Source organism: Ovis aries, chromosome 15 (genome assembly GCF_016772045.2).
Source record: "Ovis aries strain OAR_USU_Benz2616 breed Rambouillet chromosome 15, ARS-UI_Ramb_v3.0, whole genome shotgun sequence".
NCBI lineage: Eukaryota > Metazoa > Chordata > Mammalia > Artiodactyla > Bovidae > Ovis > Ovis aries.
Window position 1 is genome coordinate 16,598,131 of NC_056068.1, and position 18,527 is coordinate 16,616,657.

An 18,527-nucleotide genomic window follows, 5' to 3' on the forward strand; every position below is an offset into this window, starting at 1 on the left:
CACTATGCTATAGCCTTTGACTGTGTGGATCACAATAAACTGTGGAAAATTCTGAAAGAGATGGGAATACCAGACCACCTGACCTGCCTCTTGAGAAATCTGTATGCAGGTCAGGAAGCAACAATTAGAACTGGACATGGAACAACAGACTGGTTCCAAATAGGAAAAGGAGTACGTCAAGGCTGTATATTGTCGTCCTGCTTATTTAACTTCTATGCAGAGTACACCATGAGAAACGCTGGACTGGAAGAAGCACAAGCTGGAATCAAGATTGCCAGGAGAAAAATCAATAAACTCAGATATGCAGATGACACCACCCTTATGGCAGAAAGTGAAGAGGAACTAAAAAGCCTCTTGATGAAAGTGAAAGAGGAGAGTAAAAAAGTTGGCTTAAAGCTCAACATTCAGAAAACGAAGATCATGGCATCCAGTCCCATCACTTCATGGCAAATAGATGGGGAAACAGTGGAAACAGTGTCAGACTTTATTTTTTGGGGCTCCAAAATCACTGCAGATGGTGATTGCAGCCATGAAATTAAAAGACGCTTACTCCTTGGAAAGAAAGTTATGACCAACCTAGACAGCATATTGAAAACCAGAGACATTACTTTGCCGACTAAGGTCTGTCTAGTCAAGGCTATGGTTTTTCCTGTGGTCGTGGATGGATGCGAGAGTTGGACTGTGAAGAAGGCTGAGTGCCAAAGAATTGATGCTTTTGAACTGTGGTGTTGGAGAAGACTCTTGAGAGTCCCTTGGACTGCAAGGAGATCCAACCAGGGCATTCTGAAGGAGATCAGCCCTGGGATTTCTTTGGAAGGAATGATGCTAAAGCTGAAACTCCAGTACTTTGGCCACCTCATGCAAAGAGTTGACTCATTGGAAAAGACTCTGATGCTGGGAAGGATTGGGGGCAGGAGGAGAAGGGGACAACAGAAGATGAGATGGCTGGATGGCATCACTGACTCGATGGACCTGAGTCTGAGTAAAGTCCAGGAGTTGGTGATGGACAGGGAGGCCTGGCATGCTGCGATTCATGGGGTCACAAAGAGTCGGACACAACTGAGCAACTGAACTGAACTGATTACCATTTTCTTAACTGTTTTGGGTTTATTTTGCATAGGTCTTTTCCTTCTCTTGTGTTTTCTACTTAGAGAAGTTCCTTTAGCATTTGTTGTAAAGCTGATCTAGTGACACTGAATTCTCTTAACTTTTGCTTGTCTGGAAAGCTTTTGATTTTTTCCATCAAATCTGAAGGAAAGTCATACTGGGAGACTATTCTTGGTTATAGGTTCTTCTCTTTCATCACTTTACATTATGCCATTTCCTTCTGGCTTGTAGAATGTGTGTTGAGAAATCAGCAGATAACCTTATGGAAGTTCCCTTGTATGTTGTCATTTTTTTCCCTTGTTGCTTTAATATTTTCTTTGTCTTTAACTTTTGTCAGTTTGATTACTGTGTTTCTTGGTGTGTTCCTCTTTGGGTTTATTCTTCCTGGACTCTCTGTGCTTCCTGGACTTGGCTAACTGTTTCCTTTCCCGATTTGGGGAAGTTTTCAGCTATTATCGCTTCAAATATTATCTCTGGTCCTTTCTCTCTCTTCTCCTTCTGGGACTCCCCCTATAATGCAAATGTTCATGCATTTAACATTGTCCCAGAAGTCTCTTAGACTGTCTTCATTTGTTTCCCCTATATTCTGTTCTGGGGCAGTGATTTATACCATTTTGTTCTCCAGATCGCTTATGCATTCTTCTGTCTCAGTTATTCTGCTATTGATTCCTTCTAGTGTATTGTTCATCTCTGTCTGCTTGTTCTTTAGTGCTTCTAGGTCTTTGATAAACACTTCTTACATCTTCTCCATTTTGTTACCAAGATCCTGAGTCATCTTCACTATCATTATTCTGATTTCTTTTTCTGGAAGGTTTCCTATCTCCACTTCGTTTAGTTTTTTGAGGCGTTTTATCTCGTCCCTTCACATGGGACATAACTTTCTGCTTTTCATCCTGATTAACTTTCTGTGATGCCTTTGAGTCTGTGGTTCTTCTCTCTTCTTTTATCTGTCCTCTAGTAGATGATGCTAAGTGTGGCTTATATAAGATTCCTGATGGAGGGACTGGGTGGGGAAAACTGGGTCTTCCTCTGGTGGGCAGGGCTTTGCTCAGTAAAGCTAGAATCCAATTATCTGCTGATGGGTGGGGTTTTGCTCCCTCCCTGTTGGTTGTTTGGCCTGAGGTGACCCACTCTGGGGTCTATGAACTCTATGTTAGGGTTAATGGTGACCTCCAAGAGGGCTTACACCAAGGGGCATCTTCCAGGACTGCTGCTGCCAGTGCCCCTATCCTTGTGGCAAGCCCTTGCTCACCCATGCCTCCACAGGATACTGCCTAACACTAGCAGGTAGATCTGGCTCAGTCTCCTGTGAGGTCATTCCTTCTTTCCCTTGGGTCTTGGTGCAAGCAAAACTTTGTGCCCTCAAAGAGTAGAGTCTCTGTTTCCCCCAGTCCTGTGGAAGTCCTATAATCAAATTCTGCTGGCCTTAAGGTCATATTCCCTGGGGATTCCCATTCTTTATTAGATCCCCAAGCTGGAAAGCCTGTCATGGGGCTCAGAACCTTCACAACAGTCGGAGAACTTCTTCAGTGTTACTGTTCTCTAGTTTGTGGGTTGCCCACTCAGTGGGTATGGGATTGGATTTTATTGCAATTGCACTCCTCCTACTATCTCACTGTGGCTTCTTCCCTGGATGTAGGGTATCTTTTTTTGATAGGTTTCAACATCCTCCTGTCGATGGCTGTTCAAGAATTCAAAACAGTTGCAATTTTGGTGCTCTTGCAGGAGGAGATCAGTACACACCCTTCCATTCCACCATCTTAAACTGGAAGCCCTCAATCACATATGATTTTTATTGCTTTCTCTTGTATTATTATACTAAGACGTCCAATATAATATTAAATAGAAGTGATGAGAGTAAAATCCCAGCCTTTTCAATATTTTAGGAAAAGCATTTAATATTTTATTATTAACTGTGATACTGCCCATGGGTTTTTCACAGATGCTCTTTAATCACACTTAAGAACTTTCCTTCTTATCTGGTTTGCCAAGTTTTTATCATGAGTGGATGCTAAATTCTGTCAAAATATATTTTCTGCATCAATCAAGATGATTATTTTTTCTCTTTTATCCTTTGACTTCCAACTGTTAAACCAATCTTGCAACTCTGGGATAAATTCCACTTAGTCTTGATGTATTTTCATTTTTATATATTTCAGGTTTGAATTTTCTAATAATTTGTCAGAAACTTTTACGATCTCTGAGAGATATTGGTCTGCAATTTCCTTTTTTGTAATGTCCTTGACAAATTTTGCTGTCAGGATAGTGCCAGCTTCATAAAACAAGTTGTAAGAACAGCTCATTTAAAAGAGTTCATGCTGAAGGCAATATTTTAGAAGAAAAACAAACAGTGTCTGAAATTATATGACTGTTACACAGATAGCTGAAAATGATTAAAACTAAAATACTGAACAAAGAACAAAATTAAGTTATTTTATAACAATGAATATCTTGAAACTCATATTAGCAATTCTCTCTTAGGTACTAAATAGCTGGAAAAGAGAATGGCAAACCACTTCAGTATTCTTGCCTAGAGAACCCCATGAACAGTATGAAAAGGCAAAAAGATAGGATACTGAAAGAGGAACTCCCCAGGTCAGTAGGTGCCCAACACGCTTCTGGAGATCAGTGGAGAAATAACTCCAGAAAGAATGAAGGGATGGAGCCAAAGCAAAAACAATATACAGTTGTGGATGTGACTGGTGATAGAAGCAAGGTCCAATGCTGTAAAGAGCAATATTGCATAGGAACCTGGAATGCCAGGTCAATGAATCAAGGCAAATTGGAAGTGGTCAAACAGCAGAAGGCAAGAGTGAACGTCGACATTCTAGGAATCAGCGAACTAAAATGGACTGGAATGGGTGAATTTAACTCAGATGACCATTATATCTACTACTGTGAGGAGGAATCCCTCAGAAGAAATGGAGTAGCCATCATGGTCAACAAGAGAGTCCGAAATGCAGTACTTGGATGCAATCTCAAAAATGACAGAATGATCTCTGTTCATTTCCAAGGCAAACCATTCAATATCACGGTAATCCAAGTCTATGCCCCAAACAGTAATGCTGAAGAAGCTGAAGTTGAACGGTTCTATGAAGACCTCCAAGACCTTTTAGAACTAACACCCCCAAAAGATGTCCTTTTCATTATAGGGGACTGGAATGCAAAAGGAGGAAGTCAAGAAACACCTGGAGTAACAGGCAAATTTGGCCTTGGAATGCGGAATGGAGCAGGGCAAAGACTAATAGAGTTTTGCGAAGAAAATGCACTGGTCATAGCAAACACCCTCTTCCAACAACACAAGAGAAGACTCTAAACATGGACATCACCAGATGGTCGACACTGAAATCAGACTGATTATATTCTTTGCAGCCAAAGATGGAGAAGCTCTATACAGTCAACAAAAACAAGACCAGGAGCTGACTGTGGCTCAGATCATGAACTCCTTATTATCAAATTCAGACTTAAATTGAAGAAAGTAGGGAAGATCACTAGACCCTTCAGGTATGACCCACATCAAGTCCCTTATGATTATACAGTGGAAGTGAGAAACAGATTTAAGGGCCTAGATCTGATAGATAGAGTGCCTGATGATCTACGGACGGAGGTTCCTGACATTGTACAGGAGACAGGGATCAAGGCCATCCCCATGGAAAAGAAATGCAAGAAAGCAAAATGGCTGTCTGGGGAGGCCTTTCGCTTCTCTTCCTTTTCTCTGTGAAAAGAAGAGAAGCAAAAAGCAAAGGAGAAAAGGAAAGATATAAGCATCTGAATGCAGAGTTCCAAAGAATAGCAAGAAGAGATAAAAAAGCCTTCCTCAGCGATCAATGCAAAGAAATAGAGGAAAACAACAGAATGGGAAAGACTAGAGATCCTCTTCAAGAAAATTAAAGATACCAAGGGAACATTTCATGCAAATATGGGCTCAATAAAGGACAGAAATGGTCTGGACCTAACAGAAGCAGAAGGTATTAAGAAGAAATGGAAAGAATACACAGAAGAACTGTACAAAAAAGATCTTCATGACCCAGATAATCACGATGGTGTGATCACTCACCTAGAGCCAGACATCCTGGAATGTGAAGTCAAGTGGGCTTTAGAAAGCATCACTACAAACAAAGCTAGTGGAGGTGATGGAATTCCAGTTGAGCTGTTTCAAATCCTGGAAGATGATGCTGTGAAAGTGCTGCACTCAATATGCCAACAAATTTGGAAAACTCAGCAGTGGCCACAGTACTGGAAAAGGTCAGTTTTCATTCCAAACCCAAAGAAAGGCAATGCCAAAGAATGCTCAAACCACCACACAATTGCACTCATCTCACATGCTAGTAAAGTAATGCTCAAAATTCTCCAAGCCAGACTTCAGCAATACGTGAACCACGAACTTCCAGATGTCCAAGCTGGTTTTAGAAAAGCCAGAGGAACCAGAAATCAAATTGCCAACATCCGCTGGATCATGGAAAAAGCAAGAGAGTTCCAGAAAAACATCTATTTCTGCTCTATTCACTATGCCATAGCCTTTGACTGTGTGGATCACAATAAACTGTGGAAAATTCTGAAAGAGATGGGAATACCAGACCACCTGACCTGCCTCTTGAGAAATCTGTATGCAGGTCAGAAAGCAACAGTTAGAACTGGACATGGAACAACAGACTGGTTCCAAATAGGAAAGGAGTACGTCAAGGCTGTATATTGTCACCCTGCTTATTTAACTTATATGCAGAGTATATCATGAGAAATGCTGGGCTGGAAGAAGTACAAGCTGGGATGAAGATTGCCAGGAGAAATATCAATAACCTCAGATATGCAGATGACACCACCCTTATGGCAGAAAGTGAAGAGAAACTAAAAGCCTCTTGATGAAAGTGAAAGAGGAGAGTGAAAAAGTTGGCTTAAAGCTCAACATTCAGAAAACGAAGATCATGGCATCTGGTCCCATCACTTCATGGGAAATAGATGGGAAACAGTGGAAACAGTGTCAGACTTTACACTGCAGATGGTGACTGCAGCCATGAAATTAAAAGATGCTTACTCCTTGGTAGAAAAGTTATGACCAACCTAGATAGCATATTGAAAACCAGAGACATTACTTTGCCAACAAAGGTCCGTCTAGTCAAGGCTATGGTTTTTCCAGTGGTCATGGATGGATGTGAGAGTTGGACTATAAGGAAAGCTGAGTGCCGAAGAATCGATGCTTTTGAACTGTGGTGTTGGAGAAGACTCTTGAGGGTCCCTTGGACTGCAACAAGATCCAACCAGTCCATTCTGAAGGAGATCTACCCTGGGATTTCTTTGGAAAGAATGATGCTAAAGCTGAAACTCCAGTACTTTGGCCACCTCATGCGAAGAGATAACTCATTGGAAAAGACTCTGATGCTGGGAGGGATTGGGGGCAGGAGGAGAAGGGGACGACTGAGGATGAGATGACTGGATGGCATTACTGATTCGATGGACGTGAGTCTGAGTGAACTCCGGGAGTTGGTGATGGACTGGGAGGCCTGGCGTGCTGCAATTCATGAGGTCACAAAGAGTCAGACACGACTGAGCAACTGAACTGAACTGAACTGATGGCTCTCTGAAGTCAATTATTTCAGTTGCCTAGAGTTAAATCTTAGGCAAAGGTCAAGCAGTACTTACTGCTTTTGGAACCAATCTCAGACTTTTGGGAATAGGCAATCTATATGTTAAAAATAATTATTTAAATATCTCTGAACATCTTTTTTCCCTGTACTCAAATTATAATCTAGTTAGGAAAACATTAAATAAAAAGATAAAAACATTAATTATTATAAATTTAAATAATAGTTCAATACGATAGAAAAGATAGCACAAGCCAGTAGGAGGCAACACAGTCTTTAGGAGTTAAGGGAGAAATTATTTCAGGCTATTGTCATCAGAAAAAACTTTATATATTATAAAGGAAACAAACAAATAAGTTGAGCTATATGTTAAAAAGAAGTGAATTGAAAGGAAAAGGAAATTTATTACATTAAGAGTTGACAAAAGTGTGAAGGCTACAAGGCACCTGCATAAATTCAGATGAAAGGGAGCAAACGAATTTAGTTGTAACAGTATGGTTAAGAGCATAGATCCTGAAGGCAGACTCTGATCTTGTCTCTGCCCTTGACTGGTTTCACAACTCTGTACAAGTTATGGAACCTCTTTATGCTCCAATTTCCTTTAAAAATGTGGGCAAAACCATGAAAAAAACTTTCCACTGTGATTATATCAGTTACATGAGTTAATGTATGTAAAGCTTTCAGATAGTATCTAGCACAAAGGGCTCCAAAAATAATTTAAAAGAAGAGCTCACACAGATTCATGAACTAACTGAACCCAAGGCTAGTCTAATAACATAAATGAGTGAAGCAGGCAGACTTTAGAAATACACTGTTTGCCATTAAATACATAGGAACTGTCTTCATTTCAAAAAAATTAAGTATTCTCTTCCATTTTTCTTAAAACACACATTCCTATTCCTTCTAGCTTTTCCCCCCACTTCTAAAACAGATATAAGTTTAAGAAATAATTTTCATTTAAGTCTGTTATAAGATAAAGACATTAGTATGAGCACAATGATGAATGACAACAGATACTCAGTCATACTGCAGGCAATCATAGAAAGCAGTAGGAACCCTAGAGAACCTGAAAGTATAGTTGCACCTAAAGAAGGCCATTGATAGTCTCAGCTACTGCTGTCAAAAGATACTGTGGTCTAATGTTTTCAGGTGTTGTCAATTTTCAAAAGAAGCTGAAAATTCAGAATCCTGTAAAAGCTGCTGATACTCATATACAATCAATTTTTTAAAATTCTACAATGTTGACTACCAGTGCCCTAGCTAAACAGTTTGACTGCTATATTTGACTCATGTTCTGCCAGTCTGCCATCTCTGCTTTAGTGCATAGTAACTAGAACAGTAAACTTAACTATATCCAATTGAAAGTGTTTGGGGACTTCCCTGGTGGCATAGTGGATGGGACTCCACCTGCCAGTGCAGGAGACACAGGTTCGATACCTGGTACGGGAGGATTCCACATGCCTCAGAGCAACTAGGCCCATATGCCACAACTACTGAGCCTGTGTGTCACAACTACTGAAGCCCACGTTTCAAATACTGAATCCTGCACACCTAGAGCCTGTGCTCTCCAACAAGAAAAACCACCACAATGAATAGTCCAAGCACTGCAACAAAGAGGAGATCCCACTCTCCACAACTAAAGAAAGTCTGCACAAAATGCAACAAAGACCCAGTGAAGCCACACACACACACAAAAAAAGTGTTTGACCTGGCTGTGTGAATCAATCTTCTTCAGTGGTGCTTTCTAGTGCTTTTTTAGCACAGATCAAAATATTTTTCATCAAAGTTTATTTCTAGGGTTTATATGTATTTTTAGTACACTAAGTATGCTTCTTTGATTAATTCTCCCTTCCACTCAAATTCCAAGGAACCTTCCAATAGTTGACACACCATTTGTTTGGTCAGTCTCCCTCTGTTCCCATCACTGTCTCTTTCCTTCACTTTTCTCCCTTCTCTCTTTTTTCTTAACACACACATACATACACACACACACAGGCAGGATAAACCCAAGGAGGAAAACACCGAGACACACAGTAATCAAACGGACAAAAATTAAAGACAGATTAATAAAACAACAAATAACATACTAGGGAACTCCCATCAGGCTACCAACTGATTCCTCAATAGAAACTCTACAACCCAAAAGGGAATGGCATGATATATTTAAAGTGATGAAAGGAAAGAACCTACAACCAAGAACCTACAACCAGCACTCTACCCAGCAAAACTCTCCTTCAGATTTGATGGAGAAATCAAAACTTTACAGACAGGTAACAGTTAAGAGAATTCAGCAACACCAAACCAGCTTTACAACAAACACTAAAGGAATTTCTCTAGGAAGAAAACACAAGAGAAGGAAAAGACCTGCAGAAAGTAATCCCAAAACAACTAGGAAAATGGTAATAGGATCATACACATTGATACATATCTTAAATGTAAATGGATTAAATGCACCAACCAAAAGATATAGACTGGCTGGGTAGATGAAAACATGTGCATGTATACAATTCCATGTATCACATCATTCTGCTTGACCCTCCCAAATTGGATGTAAGTATTTTAAATTGTTAAGTTAATCATGTTTGCATTATGGTTTGCAAGTGCAACTTTTATTTTTTGTCTGGCTATTGATTGTGAAAACTGATATACATCTTTTACTTTTGTGATTATGTAACTATTGCTTACTTAATACTATTGTATCATGATTGGTCAACAGAAAAACTACAGAACTCTATATGACCAAAACTAGGATCTAATAGAAAAATTTGTAATCAATTTTTAAAATCCAGATGCATATCAGAAAAATCTTGAAATTTTCTGAAAAATACAAATGCTCAGTTAGTTCAGTCTTTCAGTCATGTCTGACTCTTTGCAACCACATATACTGCAGCACACCAGCATTCCGTTTGTCATCAACTCCCAGAGCTTGCTCAAATTCATGTCCCTCAAGTTGGTGATGCCATCCAACCATCTCATCCTCTGCCATCTCCTTCTCCTCCTGTCTGCAATCTTTCCCATCATCAGGGTCTTTTCAGTGAGTCAGTTCTTCACATCAAGTGGCCAAAGTATTGGAGCTTCACCTTCAGCATCAGTCCTTCCAATGAATATTCGGGCCTGATATCCTTTAGGAGTGATTGGTTTGATCTCTTTGCTGTCCAAGGGACTCTCAATGGTCTTCTCTAATGCCACAGTTTAAAAGGATCAATTCTTTGACACTCAGCTTTCTTTATGGTCCAACTCTCATATCTATACATGACTACTGGAAAAACTATAGCTTTGACTAGACAGACCTTTGTCAGTGAAGTAATGTCTCTGCTTTTTAATATGCTGTCTAGGTTTGTCATAGCTTTTCTTCCAAGGAACAAGTGTCTCTTAATTTAATGGCTGCAGTCACCATCTGTAGTGATTTGGAGCCCAAGAAGATAGAGTCTGTCACTGTTTCCATTGTTTACCCAGCTATCTGCCATGAAGTGATGGGACTGGATGCCATGATCTTCGTTTTTTGAATGTTGAGTTTTAAGCCAACTTTTCACTCTCCTCTTTCACACTTCATCAATAGGCTCTTTAGTTCTTCTTCACTTTCTGCCACAAGGCTGGTATCATCTGTATTTCTGAGGTTATTGATATTTTTCCCAGAAACCCTGATTCCACCTTGTGCTTCATCCAGCCAGGCATTATGCATGGGAACTCTGCATATAAGTTAAATAAGCAGGATAACAATGTACAGTCTTGACATACTCCTTTCCCAATCTGGAACCAGTCTATTGTTCCATGTCCTTCTTGGCCTGCATAGAGATTTCTCAGGAGGCAGGTAATGTGGTCTGGTATTCCCATCTCTTTAACAGTTTCCACAGGTTGTTGTGATCCACACAGTCAAAGGTTTTAGCATAGCCAATAAAGCAGAAGTAGATGTTTTCCTAGAACTCTCTTGCTCTATGATCCAAAGGATCTGGCAATTTGATCTCTGGTTCCTCTGCCTTTTCTAAATCCAGCTTGAACATCTGGAAGGTCTTGGTTCACATACTGTTGAAGCCTAGCTTGAAGGATTTTGAGCATGACCTTGTTAGCATGTGAAGTGAGTGCAACTGTGCAGTAGGTTAAACATTCTTGGCATTGCTCTTCTTTGGGATTGGAATGAAAACTGACCATTTACAGTCCTATGGTCACTGCTGAGTTTTCCAAATTTGCTGGCATATGGAGTGCAGCACTTTAACAGCATCATCTTTCAGGATTTGAAATAGCTTAGCTAAAATTCCATCACCTCCACTAGCTTTGTTTGTAGTGATGCTTCCTAAGGCCCGCTTGATTTCATACTCCAAGATGCCTGGCTCTAGGTGACTGATCACACCACCCTGGTTATCTGGATCATTAAGATCTTTTTTGTATACTTCTGTGTATTCTAACCACCTTTGCTTAATATCTTCTGCTTCTGCTAGGTCCGTACTGTTTCTGTCCTTTATTGTGCCCATCTTTGCATGAAATATTACCTTTGTATCTCTAATATTCTTAAAAAGATCTCTAGTCTTTCCCATTGTTTTCTTCTATTTCTTTGCATTGATTGCTGAGGAAGGCTTCTTTACCTCTCCTTGCTATTCTTTGGAACTCTGCATTCAGATGAGTATTTATTTCCTTTTCTCCTTTGCCTTTAGTATTTTCAAAATTATAGGAACACTTTAAACTATTGGATCAAATCACCATTTTCAGTTGCTGAAAGTGAAAAATATTTTAAATGGCTGTGAAAAAAAAAATCAGGCAAATTTAATCTTTAGTGCACAAAATCAGGCTATCTGTTTTTATGGTTCATTTAGGACAGGTTACAAACTCATTTAAATGCTCATTTCTCTGAATTTTTAAAAAATGAGTCAAAAAAAGTCTCCAACCAGGGCAGCACTAATAAGTTCAGAATTCAGCAGTATTTTAAGTGACAATATAGGTAAATTTTAGCAGAATGATGCTTCCACCTCAAAAGGCTGAGGATTTATTCCTGCCAAGAGTTAATAACGCATTTCATTTACATTAGATTCAATTAAAAAAAAAAAAACTCAGGGTCATTATATAAAACAACTGGCATTCTTAAAAGTGTAAATGTCAACAAGACAAAGAAAAGTTGAAAAACTGCTTCAAATTAAAGAAGGCTAAAGAGAATTGACAACTAAATGTAATGCAGGATCATGGATCAAATCCTAGATGAGATGGAAAACTTACCATGAGGTACTGACAGACTCTCCTCAACCAAACCTTCGGCAGGTTACTCTGAGCCCAGACCACCAGACCACCTTACCTACCACCAGAGAAATCTGTACGCAGGTCAAGAAGCAACACTTAGAACCAGATATGGAAAAACCGACTGGTTCAAAATTGGGAAAGGAGTACGTCAAGATTGTATATTATCACCTTGCTTATTTAACTTATATGCAGAGTACATCATGCAAAACGCTGGGCTGGAAGAATGAAGCACAAACTGGAATCAAGTTTTACAGGAAAATATCAATAACCTCTGATATGCAGATGACTCCACCCTTATGGCAGAAAGAGAAGAACTAAAGAGCCTCTTGATGAAGTTGAAAGAGGAGAATGAAAAACCTGGCTTAAAATTCAACATTCAAAAAAACTAGGATCATGGCATCTGATCCCATCACTTCATAGCAAATAGATGGGGAAACAATGGAAACAGTGACAGACTTTATTTTCTTGGGCTCCAAAATTACTGCAGATGGTGACTGCAGCCATTAAATTAAAAGACACTTTCTCCTTGAAAAAAAAGTTATGACAAGCCTAGACAGCATATTAAAAAGCAGAGACATTACTTCACCAACAAAGGTCCATATAGTCAAAGCTATAGTTTTTCCAATAGTCATGTATGGGTGTGAGAGTTGGACCATAAAGAAGGATGAGTGCCAAAGAAATGATGCTTTCGAACTGTAGTGTTGGAGAAGACTCTTAAGAGTCCCTTGGACTGCAAGGAGATCAAACCAGTCAATCCTAAAGAAAATCAGTCTTGAATATTCATTGGAAGGACTGATGCTGAAGCTGAAACTACAATACTTTGGCACCTTATGCGAAGCACTGACTCATTGGAAAAGATGCTGATGCTGGGAAAGATTGAAGGCAGGAGGAGAAAGGGACGACAGAGGACCAGATGCACTGACTTGATGCACATGAGTTTGAGCAAGCTCTGGGAGTTGGTGATGGGCAGGGAAGCCTGGCATGCTGCAGTCCATGGGGTCGCAAAGTGCTGGACGTGACTGAGCTACTGAACTAAACTGACTCTGAGCCCAAATAGGCCCTGTCCTTAGGCATGTCTGCTGCTGCTGCTGCTGCTGCTGCTGCTGCTGCTGCTGCTGCTGAGTTGCTTCAGTCGTGTCTGACTCTTAGTGACCCCATGGACTGCAGCCCACCAGGTTCCTCCATCCATGGGATCTTCCAGGCAAGAGTACTGGAGTGGGGTGTCAGTGCCTTCTCCTGGGCATGTCTAGTGCCCTATTTTAGCAAGAATCCTGTTAAGTCACAGTTTAGCCACAATCCACTATCCTCCATTATATGATCATCCTTGGTAACTGACCAAATTCCTTACACCTATCTTTCCCCCAGGTGATGTTTGATCACTGTGGCGTGCCTTCAGGAAGAATCCTATTGTAGCCAGAATTCTCCCTTCCTACTGATGTTTCTTGTTAGTAATTTTCCATCCATGCACACTGTCCCACCCTCAACCCCGGGCTCTCTGCCTATAAATCTCCATTTTTCCTTATTACATTTGAAATTGAGTCCACCACTATACTCTCTTCCTTTATTCCAATAGTTCCTGAGTAAAATCTGTTTTTGTTGCTTTAACTACAGTCAAAGTCTGGTTTTCTTTGACAGTAGTATAAAGTGCAACTAGCAAATTTTCAAGATGGACTGTATGAGCATGATAAGAGCATTTGATCAACGTTGGACTTCCTGAATTTGAGGCACACACTGCGGTTTCGTAGAACAAGGGGCTGGAAAAGTTTTTCTGTGACAAGACCAGATAGTATGTATTTCAGGCATAGAAGGCGATCTATAGTCTCTATTACATATTCTCTTTTGTTTTTGTTCTTTACAACACTTTAAAAATGTAAAACCACTTTTAGATCAAGAGCTGTGTAAAAATAAGGGCTGAAGTTGGCTCATGAGCCACAGTTTGCCAACCCCTAATACAGACAATGTTCCTGCTCTTTAAAAATATGCGATGAACCACGTAAAGATAAAAGGTCATCATAGCTGCAACTTCCTCTCAACAACTGAGCAAAAACAATAATAACAATAACACATTAGAGAAAAAATTATGCCAAACTTAGTGCAGACACCTGATCAGCATAGCGTACTACAGCCTAGAACTCCTGAGACTCAAGCAATCCTCCTGCTGCAGAGTCCCAAAGCTGGGATTACAGGTGTGCACCACTACATCAAGCAGAGGATTAAAGCCAGATTTCTATTTCTTCCAAACTCTTTCTTCATATTTCTGTGCAGCATCAGTGGACACAGAGACAAGATTTTGGCAGCAATGAAAACAGACAGCAAAATATTCACAATTGGTAAACCTATGTGAAAGGTGAAGGGAATTCACCATATTATGCTTACAATTTTTCTTTAAATCTGAAATTTTTTCAAAATAAAGAGTTTTTTTAAAAGCCATAGATGTCCCTGGGGAAGCCAGTACATGTGCAAGCCTCAATGTGTAAGCCTGAGGCATGGTTCTGGTGGCTCAGAAAAGAATGAGACTCTCACAAGGCAAAAGGTATCCTGTCATCTGGGTCATCTCAGTACATACCCATGGGTCCAAAGGTATCTAGATTCTCCTGTCATCACCAGCAAACTCCGACAAGGCAGCATAACTGGCACTGTCATACCATCTGGGTGCTTAAAATCCATGACAATCTTGAAATACAGACAAAAGCATAAAGATCAATCAACCCAAAAAGTCATATACTCCAAAAATAAGAGTAATTCATTGATTCTATCTTTTTAAGCTAATAGAGATTAAAACATGGTAATGCTTAGAGGAGCGCATAGCACACTGGCTCTCAAACTTCAGTGCACATAAGAATCAACTGAATGACTAAAAGTAGGTCTACAGTAAGCCTCAGGAATCTGCATTTCTAACAATTACCTAAGGAAATTGTGATGCAGGTGGTCAGAGAAGCATTCATACTATGAAAAACATTAGTAGTCAAATTCAAGGACTTAGAACCTGAAACATTTATATCTTGGCTTTTTCACTTACTGGCCATATGATTCAGGACAACTCATTTAACACCTCTGTGTCCAGTTTCCTCAACTCTTATAGGATTGTCATAGTATCTGGTACATTGTAAACACAAAAACAGTAGATATTATTATTCATGTGCAGGCATGTAAAGTCACTTCAGTCATGTCCAACTTTTTGTGACTCTCTGGACTATAGCCTGCCAGGTTCCTTTGCCCATGGGATTCTCCAGGCAAGAATACTGCAGTGGGTTGCCATGCCTTTCTCCAGAGGATCTTCCTGACCTAGGAACTGAACCTGCATCTCTTATATCTCCTGCACTGGCAGGTGGGTTCTTTATCACTAGTGCCATGTGGGAAGCCTATTTTAGAATATTAACAATTTAAAGAGAAGTAACTATTAGACGCAGGTTTTCATATAATTCATTTTTCCTTTAAAGTGACACATTTTAGACTTAAATATTTTCTTATTTATTCATTTATTTATTTGGCTGCACTGGGTCTTGGTTGCAGCACATGGGATCTAGTTTTCTGACCAGGGATGGAACCTGGGCCTCTTGAATTTGGAGCACCATCTTAGCCATGGGACCACAAGGGAAATCTCCAAATGTGAATTTTAAAAAGGCACATCAAAGGGCCAAAAAAAATTTAAGCGAACAGATCAATCCATGTGAAAAATAAATATGCCAACTAAGTATCAGTGGGGTGAACATTATTTAGCATAATACCTTCATCAAAGGTAAATTTAGGACAGTACCAGGCACCAAAGCAAGCATTCAGTAACTAATACCTATTAATAATAATAATGATATTGGGTAAAACAGATGATATACATGAAAATTCTTCATAAATTATATAGAATTATATTGATCCTTATTGCAAAATTCAGACTTAAATTGAAGAAAACAGGGAAAACCACCAGGCCATTCAGGTATGACCTAAGTCAAATACCTTATGACTATACAGTAGAAGTGACAAATAGATTCAAGGGATTAGACCTGGTAAACAGAGTGCCTGAAAAACTATGGACGGAGGTTCGTAACACTGTACAGCAGTAACCAACCCCAAGAAAAAGAAATGCAAAAAGCAAAAATGGTTGTCTAAGGAGGCCTTACAAATAGCTGAGAAAAGTAGAGAAATGAAAGACCAAAGAGAAAAGGAAAGATACACCCATCTGAATGAAGTGTTTCAAAGAATAGCACACAGAGATAAGAAAGCCTTTTTAAGTGATCAGTGCAAAGAAACAGGGGAAAACAATGGAATGGGAAAGACTAGAGATCTTTTCAAGAAAATTAGAGATACAAAGGTAACATTTCATGCAAAGATGGGCACAATAAAGGACAAAAATGGTATGGATCTAATAGAAGCAGAAGATATTGAGATGAGGTAGCAAGAAAACACAGAAGAACTGTACAAGAAAGTCTTAATGACCCAGATAACCACGATGGTTTGATCAATCACCAACAGCCAGACATCCTGGAGCATGAAGTCAAGCAGTCCTTAGGAAGCATCACTACAAACAAAGCTAGGGGAGGTGATGGAATTCCAGTTGAGCTATTTCAAATCCTAAAAGATGATACTGTTAAAGTGCTACACTCCATATACCAACAAATTTGGAAAACTCAGCAGTGGCCACAGGACTGGAAAAGGTCAGTTTTCATTCTAATCCCAAAGAAGAGCTTGCCCTTCTGCACAGTTGCACTCACTTCATATGCTAGCAAGATCGTGCTCAAAATCCTTCAAGCTAGGCTTCAACAGTATGTGAACCAAGAACTTCCAGATGTACAAGCTGGATTTAGAAAAGGCAGAGGAACCAGAGATCAAATTGCCAACAACCACTGGATCATAGAAAAAGCAAGGGAATTTCAGAAAAACATCTACTTCTGCTTCACTGACTATGCTAAAGCCTTTGACTTTCCACAACAACATGTGGAAAATTCTTAAAGAGATGGGAAAACCAGACCATCCTACCGGCCTCCTGTGAAACCTGTATGCGGGTCAAGAAGCAACAGTTAGAACCAACCGGACATGGAAAAACGAACTGGTTCCAAATTGGGAAGGGAGTATGTCAAGGCTGTATACTGTCACCAGCTTATTTAACTTCTATGCAGAGTACATCATGCAAAATGCTGGGCTGGATGAAGCATAAGTTGGAATCAAGAGTTCTGGGAGGAATATCAATAACTTCAGATATGCTGATGACACCACCCTAATGGCAGAAAGTGAAGAAAAGTTAATGAGCCTCTTGATGAAGTGTGAAAGAGGAGAGTGAGAAAGCTGGCTTAAAATTCAACATTCAAAAATCTAAGATCTAAAAGAAAAACAGAAAACGAAGATCATGGCATCCAGTCCCATCGCTTCATGGCAAGCAGATAGGGAAAAAATGAAAAGAGTGACAGAATTTATTTTCTTGGGCTCCAAAATCACTGAAGACAGTGATCACTATCACGAAATTAAAAGACACTTGGCTCCTTGAAAGAAAAGTTATGACCAACCTAGACAGCATATTAAAGAGCAGAGTCATCACTTTGCCAACAAAGGTCCATACAGTCAAAGCTATGGTTTTTCCAGTAGTCATGTATGGATGTCAGAGTTGGACCATAAGGAAGGCTGAGTGCCAATCAATGCTTTTGAATCTGTGGTGCTGAGAAGACTCCTGAGAGTCCCTTGGACAACAAAGAGATCAAACCACTCAATCCTAAAGGAAATCAGTCCTGAGTATTTACTGGAAGGACTGATGCTGAAGCTGAAGCTCCAACACTTTGACCACTTGATGAAAAGAGCCAACTTATTGGAAAAGACATTGACACTGGAAAAGATTGAAGGCAGGAAGAGAAGGGGGTGACAGAGGATGAGACAGTTGGATGGCATCACTGACTCAAAGGACATGAGTCTGAGCAAACTCCAGGAAATAGTGAAGGACAGGGAACTCTGGCATGTTAGTCCATGGGGTTGCAAAGAGTCGTAAATGAGTGAGCGACTGAACAACAATGATACTGGTCTAAAAAACTCTGTCTTTTTCACTTTCTAATATGCCCTTTCAAACTAAGTATGGAAAATAAAGTATGATGATAGACTTAGTTTTCCAATTACCTGTTCCAAATGATGACACATAATTCCAAACAGTCCATAAAGCATTCTCCACACTCCAAAAGCATTCTATTTTAAAAACACTGTAGATAAATTATGTTTTGGACATGAAACGTACTAAAACCTGCAACTTCCCTAAAAGAAGATGGGCCAACAGACTGAGGATCAATAGATGAACAGACATTTAATAAAGGAGATATATTAAAATGTTAACTGTAGTATCTAGGTGGTGAATTTAAACAGATTTACTGTATAATATGATCAACTTTTCTGTCTAAAAAATTTCATTATTAAATGTTGAAAAAAGGGGAGAAAGTATCACTATAGCCCATTTTTAAGCAAACATACATATAGGCTTTAATTTTCTGAATAAACACTAAAGTCCACAAAAAAGAAACAATAATAGATTATTATTAATTTGGCTCAGTGGTAAAGAATCTACTTGCAATGCAGGAGACACAGGAGATGTAGGTTCCATCCCTGGGTCGAATCCCTGGGTTGGGAGGATCCCTGGAGGAGGAAATG

The 18,527-nt window shown here is 39.7% G+C and overlaps 1 protein-coding gene across 1 annotated transcript in view; it reads right to left on the minus strand.

Moving 5' to 3' along the window:
* ALKBH8 (alkB homolog 8, tRNA methyltransferase) overlaps positions 1 to 18,527 on the minus strand; it is a 137,113-nt gene that overhangs the window by 53,092 nt on the left and 65,494 nt on the right. Inside the window, exon 8 of the mRNA XM_027979164.3 lies at positions 14,479 to 14,585. Within this exon, the coding sequence (XP_027834965.2) occupies positions 14,479 to 14,585 (107 nt within the window). The remainder of the gene's footprint in view (positions 1 to 14,478; positions 14,586 to 18,527) is intronic.